Below are 7500 nucleotides of genomic sequence, written 5' to 3'. Positions count from 1 at the left end.
CCTTTTTTGTCCTGTGTACCCCCTAAGCCTTGTTGTCATATGAAGAGTACCCCCCTCACACATGCTCTATATCTATTCCGCTATCCCAAAGTGGCTATACTCCATGTATTTGTTATTATTACATTTCTCCACGTACCCCCTGAGGTGTGCTCGCGTACCCCTAGTGGTACACGTACCCCTGGTTGGGAAACACTGCTCTAGGTGACCATATGAAAAAGAAATGCATGAAACTTCCAACATGATTCATGCACGGCTTTATAGTCTTCCAGGCCAAATATCTGAATATTAAATGGGCCAAAATTGGAATCAGCAGGTAAAATGTTCTCTAAAGAATGGCAGTAGATTGTATTATTTCCAGGAACACATTACTGGAATAAGAGAATAGGAGGGGCTGACTCCACTCAATGTGCATGTTTCTGTGTGTGCTGTTAATGTGTGTGTGTGTGTGTGTGTGTGTGTGTGTGTGTGTGTGTGTGTGTGTGTGTGTGTGTGTGTGTGTGTGTGTGTGTGTGTGTGTGTGTGTGTGTCTGTGTGTGTTTGTGTTTGTGTGAACGTGTGTGTGTTTGTGTNTGTGTGTGTGTGTGTGAGTGTCTGTGTGTGTGTGTGTGTGTGTCCTTGTGTGTGTGCGTCCTTGCGTGTGTGTGTGTGTGTGTGTGTGTGTGTGTGTGTGTGTGTGTGTGTGTGTGTGTGTGTGTGTGTGTGTGTGTGTGTGTGTGCGTGTGTGCGTGTGTTTGTGTGTGCTGACTCCTCTGGGTGTCTTCCTCTATGTGCTTCTGTTCATGTGTGTGTAAACTGTATGGAACACTTCCCTTTGATGACAATGGTTCGTTTATGTGGGTGGGTAAGGTCAGAGATTCTAAGAGTATAACAAGTCTTGGTGGTAAAGTGTTGTATGTCAATGTGTATTTCTTTGTGTGTGTGTGTGTGTGTGTGTGTTTGTTTGTGTATGTGTGTGTGGGACTGTTAAACAGCACTTACCCAGAAATCTGTGCAACTTGACCATGTCTAACTGGAAGTGTTGAATGAGCCCGTACACATTGAAGAGATGGCACATGAGCGTGACCAGACTGTTTCCTGCAAAACATACACACACACACGCAAGTGCATGAAAGGACAAACTAGGGTATGTAAACTTTTGAACAGGGTCATTTGGGTAGTTTGGGTTGTGATCATGCTTTTGAAAGAGTAAACACAGAAGATTGCTAATAAATGTCTTAAGCCAGTCACTAGCAATGAGTGAAAAAAAAGGTTTTGTGTAATCCTTCATATTTTGTGAGAAATCGCAGAGAAAGCGTATATTCTGCTGGGGTATGTAAACATATCCACTGTATTTGCCAAACAATTCCAGTTACTGCACACCGATACAACATGGATTAAATCCCTTGAAATCCATGCAATTACAGGTATATGACAGCTTACCATTGGTGAGTCGATCAAACAGGAAAATGTCAAAGTTCCATGTTCCAACCTTTGATAGCATGTGCTGAAGGTACAAAAAAGACGTGACATTATTACAGTTTTTGCCTACTGCTTTAACACTATAGGCCGATGCTCAAACCAAAGTGGCATATCCTTAAGTTGTTGGTACTATAACTTAAACACATGTTGCTTTACTTTAAACAAAAGTCAAGCATTACACTTTCATACCAGTTTTGATAAGCACTTGCTCCTTTACACAACACACAGACTTCAGCTGTCTGCACACAATTTATACACAAGACATTTTTTTCAAAAGTAAAATCTCAGTGTCATTGTGAAAACACATCTGTTAAAAAAACAAAACACACTGGATGTATGACTAGATTTAGACACAGACAATAAAACACATGCTTTCAAAATTAACCACTATTCTGCCAGTTGTAAAGTTGCATTCTTTATATTACATTGTACTTATTTTATTTTGCATTTATTTGTTTACCTTGATTTCTTCTATGCTACACTCAAAACAAAACAACAAATAGCACAACGGTTTGGAAGAGTAGAATATGGAGTAGCCTATGGCATTGACTGACTCACATACTGTAAAACCTAGCCTGATAAATACCACCAAGAGCAGCCTTTTGTCTTCATCATCATATGTTAGGTAATGTGAACATGATAGTTTGTAGAAATTGTGTCATTTTCAGAACACAAATCCAAGCACTTGAGCAAACTGACTGAACATGATATAATTTTGATGACGTCATGTAGATGTCAGCTGCATATTGTGTCTGTGGAAATGTATTGTATTTCATGAAGAATACCTCATACCTCATACCCAAACAAACAAAGTATATTGACTATGATTTTCATTACAGCATGTTGACATCAACCACATATTTCTATCATATTTAGATGTTTGAAAATTTGTGAATATACCCCATACACAAACAAATGGTCCATAAGCTCACCTACACACTGTTGTGTTTAGAGTGATTGTTTCTGTTTGACATATATTTTTGCTTCATTTTACTGTAATGCTCTGTTCTGTAAGGTGCAGTTATGTACAGTATTGCATTTTGGGGTCTTGTGAAGATGTACATTCTGTGAGACTGAATAGACTGTCTAAAAAAGAAAGACTGCTGTGTTTTGTATGAAGCAGACAACTGTTTTAATGTTGATCTAATTTGTTTTCTCATTTGGTGCTCATGTGTGTCTTTTGACATGAAAGTGAGGTTTTGACAAAATACTGTTACGTTTTTATGGCAACGCTTAGGTTTTGATAGCAGAGTCTCCTGTCGCATATGTGTGCAGGGTTTATCTCCAAGTGTTGAGAGTAATTGGCTTGTGTGCAGAATTTTGACTATATGAGCCAAATTTTGCAAATTGTGTGCAAACAGTAGGCAAAAACTGTAAATGCCATCCACTGGTTAAACTTGCCATTAGTGTGTCTTGATATGCTGTTGTGTGCATGTATGGTACATAGCCTATGTGTTGGTGTATTATACTTATTTACACTTATTGGTGTATTATACTTATTTTAACACGTGTGTATGTGTTTGTGTGTGTGCGTAGGTCCGTGTGTGTGTGTGTGTGTGTGTGTGTGTGTGTGTGTGTGTGTGTGTGTGTGTGTGTGTGTGTGATTGTGTGTATGCACGTCCGTGTGTGTGTGCGCGTCCGTGTGTGTGTGCATGCGTGTGTGTGTGTGCATGCGTGTGTGATTGTGTGTATGCACGTCCGTGTGTGTGTGCGCGTCTGTGTGTGCATGCGTGTGTGTGTGTGTGTGTGTGTGTGTGTGTGTGTGTGTGCGTACGTCCGTGTGTGTGTGTGCGTACGTCCGTGTGTGTGCATGTGTGTGTGTGCATGTGTGTGTGAGTGTGTGTGTGTGTGTGTGTGTGTGTGTGTGTGTGTGTGTGTGTGTGTGTGCTCACCCCGGCCTGTGCATGGTAGTCCTCGTCCAGCAGGTGCAGGGAGGTGTGTGGGGAGAGGCTGGAGAGCAGTCGCGAGGCGTGGCAGTACCTGGAACCAACACAGACACACATACACTTTAGCAACAAGCAATACACTGGCTATGTATGCGCCTTGTGTGTGTGTGTGTGTGTGTGTGTGTGTGTGTGTGTGTGTGTGTGTGTGTGTGTGTGTGTGTGTGTGTGTGTGTGTGTGTGTGTGTGTACACTATATGTGTGTGCACTCCTTTGTGTGTGTGTGTGTATGTGTGTGTGTGTGTGTGTGTGTGTGTGTGTGTGTGTGTGTGTGTGTGTGTGTGTGTGTGTGTGTGTGTGTGGGTGTGTATGTACTGCATGAGTGTCTGTGCGAGCATGCGTGCCTGTGTATGTTTGTGCATGTGCGTGCGTGCGTGTGCATGTGCGCCTGTGTATGTGTGTGCGTGCTTGCGTGCGTGCGTGCGTGCGTCTGTGATTACCTCTGGAAGCTCAGCAGCCTCTTCAACTTACGCCTGCTGCCAGTTTCCCCCTGCTGCGCAGTGTCTACACACACACACACACACACATACACACACACACACACACACACACACACACACACACACACACACACACACACACGCACACACGCACGCACGCACGCACACACACACACACACGCACACACACACACACACACAATTACCAACCGGCATCCAAACAAAACCATACTTTTGTACTGTAAACTTACTTTTTTTTACAACCAACAAACCACATCCAACCCACCCAACCCCATCGCACTGTCAGTCCCAAGGAAAACAACACTTATGGACAAAAGACAGTTGTAAACAGAAAAAAACCACACACACACAAAAATCACAAACACACAAAGAACGTGGGAGCATGTAGTACGTGTTGCTGTTCCAACTGTTGAAGCCAAGTAATCTATTTACAATAAGTTAACGTCAAAATGGCCGTGCAGTTTAAACAAGCACACGTCACGTCATGTCAGGTCCCGTCCAAGGTAACGAGTGACCCAATGCGCTACATAATGTAACACTAGAGCAGTGTTGCCAGATGGAACATGTTGGACTATCGCACCAAAACCGTTTTGGGGGCCTTTTGGGGGAGGAAATTATCGTAAATGAACCAAAAGTTTTTTCAAGGCAGCTAAACAAACGGAATGAAAACTCTGAAATGATCGTAAATCGTGTGTTTTTGATCGCACAGAAGACAAACAAATGATAGTACAAATACGATAGTTATCGCACATCTGGCAACACGGCCCTGGAGTGGAGTGCAGAGCTTACTGTTCAACAAGCGGAGGTCTATGAGTGGGTAGGAGCCTCTCCTCTCAGACAGGATCACCGTGTGCCCTCTCAGTCGTCCATCTCCTGAGGGAGGGAGAGAGGGAGAGAGGGAGAGAGAGAGAGAGAGAGAGAGAGAGAGAGAGAGAGAGAGAGAGAGAGAGAGAGAGAGAGAGAGAGAGAGAGAGAGAGAGAGAGAGATAGAGAGAGAGAAAGAGAGAAAGAGGAATGCAAGGACAGATTAAGAGGTAAACAAATGGACGGCCAGCAAGAGAGAGAGAGAGAGAGAGAGAGAGAGAGGGGGTGGAGGGAGGAAAAGAAAGTGGTAGAGAAAAAGAAGAGAGGATAGGGAGAGACAGAATGAGGGAAAGGATGAGAAAGGGGGAAGAGAAGAGGGTGAGAGGATTATTAAGGCCGGCCAACAGAGACTTAAACATTGACACACACTTTATAATATAACAGAGGCACTGGAGAGAGAGAGAGGTGTGTGTGTGTGTGTGTGTGTGTGTGTGTGTGTGTGTGTGTGTGTGTGTGTGTGTGTGTGTGTGTGTGTGTGTGTGTGTGTGTGTGTGTGTGTGTGTGTGTGTCAGAGGTTGCGCTAGACTTTTTCACAGTCCGTCATTTTGACGGACAGGGTCGAAAAAAATCCGTCACCGCCTATTTTTTTTTTAATTCTCCATCTCATTTCTCAATGTGGGGGTCGCGACCCCGCACCGGGAACAACACATGCGCAATTGCGGCCAATTGAAAGTAAACCGCTGTGAATACACCCCCTTTCACTCGAAATTCATTCTCCAACTTTGAAGATGGAGTCAATTTTGCTTTCCACTTTCTCTCTCTGCCTCCCTCATTGCACTGTTTAAAAAGCTGCAGATATCTCTCATGACGCGCGTCTGATACAGTGTTCAGCGCTATGGTCACCACAAGCACTTTTTTAAAAGACGCGTGCTCTGATTAATGCACCGATTGTAATACAAAGGCGCAGTGTTAAATAATATTCGCGTTGGGCTTCACATGCAAGATGGAAAGGAAAGCCGTCTTGAAGCAGAAAGGTTTAGCCCAGGGCCAGGCAGTCGACAAAGGCACTGAAGCCTACAATAGGAAGACCAGATTTCGCAAAACTTTGTTGAAAAATATCAGCGACGGTAAAGGAAGCCTCTCTATACGTAGCCCCATCGGCTTATATGTTGGCTCTGGTATGCGCGGTAAAGTTGTCTGAATAAAAAAATATATCGCCTATAATGGGTGAACCAGCTATCGAAATGAGAGAAGGTTAGCTGTTTCTGGCAACGTTTGCCAAGTTGTAAGTTGCGTTGCCTGGTAATATTTAGGCTCTTGAATATCCGTCGTTTTTATTAGTTAATGTCCTGAAGCCGTTTTAGACCTGCGTTGCCTTTGAGTGAAGGTTCTGGCTAGCAAATGCTATTCGTATATTTGTTTATGTTTCAAGCGAGGAGTTATGAAACAATGTTTCTATGAAGGGCGATAGAGGGACAACTTCGTCATTGGCAGAAAATCAGATAGTCGGTAAATGTAGTAGGCCTAGGTCTACACATAGTTCTGAATCTTAAAGTCGAAGTCACACGTGTAGGCTATGGTGGCAACGTCTTAGTTATTTTAATTCATTATTTTGAGCAAGCGCAGCGCGCGCTCTGCTGCAGCCAGCCGCACAGCCCAGCTGCGGCGCATGGTATGACAAGCAGGGAGAGAGGGAGAAAGGCAAACGATAATAGCATGAAATTATCTGCGCTGATAACTAGGCCTATACCTAATTGAAATGCATATTTGCTCTACTCGATAGAGGCGTAGGTCTACTTAAACTTGTGATTTATTTATCATCACCCTGAATATTGATCCGTCAAAATGACGTACAGACTTCATAATTTTCCGTCATCCTTAAAAAAAATCCGTCAATGACGGACATTTGTCGGTTAACGCGGCCTCTGGTGTGTGTGTGTGTGTGTGTGTGTGTGTGTGTGTGTGTGTGTGTGTGCGTGTGTGACTGCATCCAACGTCCAGCAGGGGATCCCCAGAGCCAGAAAGCCATGAAGCCACTGGCCAAAGCTGAGGGGCCTGTGACTAATAAGACCCAGTGTGTGTGTGTGTGTGTGTGTGTGGGTTTGTGTTTGTGTGTGTGTATGTGTGTGTGTCTGTGTGTCTGTGTGTGCGCGCGCGTGCATGTGCATGCATGCATGCCTGTACGTATGTGTGTGTGTACTGTGTGAGTATCTGCGCGTGTGTGCACACGTGTGTGTGTTTGTGTGCACGCCAGTGTGTCTGTGTGTGTGTGTATGTGTGTGTGTGTGTGTGTGTGTGTGTGTGTACAGAGCAGACTGTGACCAATCTGTTGGAGTGGAGAGCTTGGAATGACATCATGGGAAATCCAACTGGGCCTTCCGACCGGAACAAGACGGACTCGTTCCAGCCGGCCGAGAGACACCACCCCAGGCCGGGCCGGCTGGGCTCGGGACATCCCACAATGCAACAGCCTCGTGTCCAACAGCACGCCAGGACCTCCCATCAGCACTCATGCTCAACACTCACGTGGACATACCACTAACACGCGCACACACACACGCACGCACACACATGCACACACACACCCACACACACACACACACAGATGGCAGAGGCAGATCCATAGTCATAGCAAGCGCCCCCCACCACACACAAACACACGCATGCACACACACAAACACACACACACACACACACACACACACACACACACACACACACACACACACACACACACACACACACACACACACACACACACACACACACACACACACACACGCATTGACACGAAATGACCATGTAACAAAGGACAACAATCAACAGCAAGATTT

At 44.7% G+C, this 7500-nt stretch overlaps 1 protein-coding gene across 5 annotated transcripts in view; it reads right to left on the bottom strand.

Annotated features, from left to right (window-relative positions):
* Positions 1–7500, bottom strand: part of LOC134469094 (3',5'-cyclic-AMP phosphodiesterase 7B-like) — a 48698-nt gene that overhangs the window by 13336 nt on the left and 27862 nt on the right. For all 5 annotated transcript variants that reach the window (XM_063223127.1, XM_063223128.1, XM_063223126.1 and 2 more), the window contains 5 exons: positions 4652–4735; positions 3842–3905; positions 3351–3438; positions 1420–1483; positions 979–1074 (listed from right to left, as the gene is read on the bottom strand). In XM_063223127.1, coding sequence (XP_063079197.1) covers positions 979–1074; positions 1420–1483; positions 3351–3438; positions 3842–3905; positions 4652–4735 — 396 coding nt within the window. The remainder of the gene's footprint in view (positions 1–978; positions 1075–1419; positions 1484–3350; positions 3439–3841; positions 3906–4651; positions 4736–7500) is intronic.

Source organism: Engraulis encrasicolus, chromosome 18, assembly GCF_034702125.1.
Source record: "Engraulis encrasicolus isolate BLACKSEA-1 chromosome 18, IST_EnEncr_1.0, whole genome shotgun sequence".
NCBI lineage: Eukaryota > Metazoa > Chordata > Actinopteri > Clupeiformes > Engraulidae > Engraulis > Engraulis encrasicolus.
Note: the sequence above shows the minus strand (reverse complement) of the source record. Positions and strands in the feature narration are given on the sequence as shown.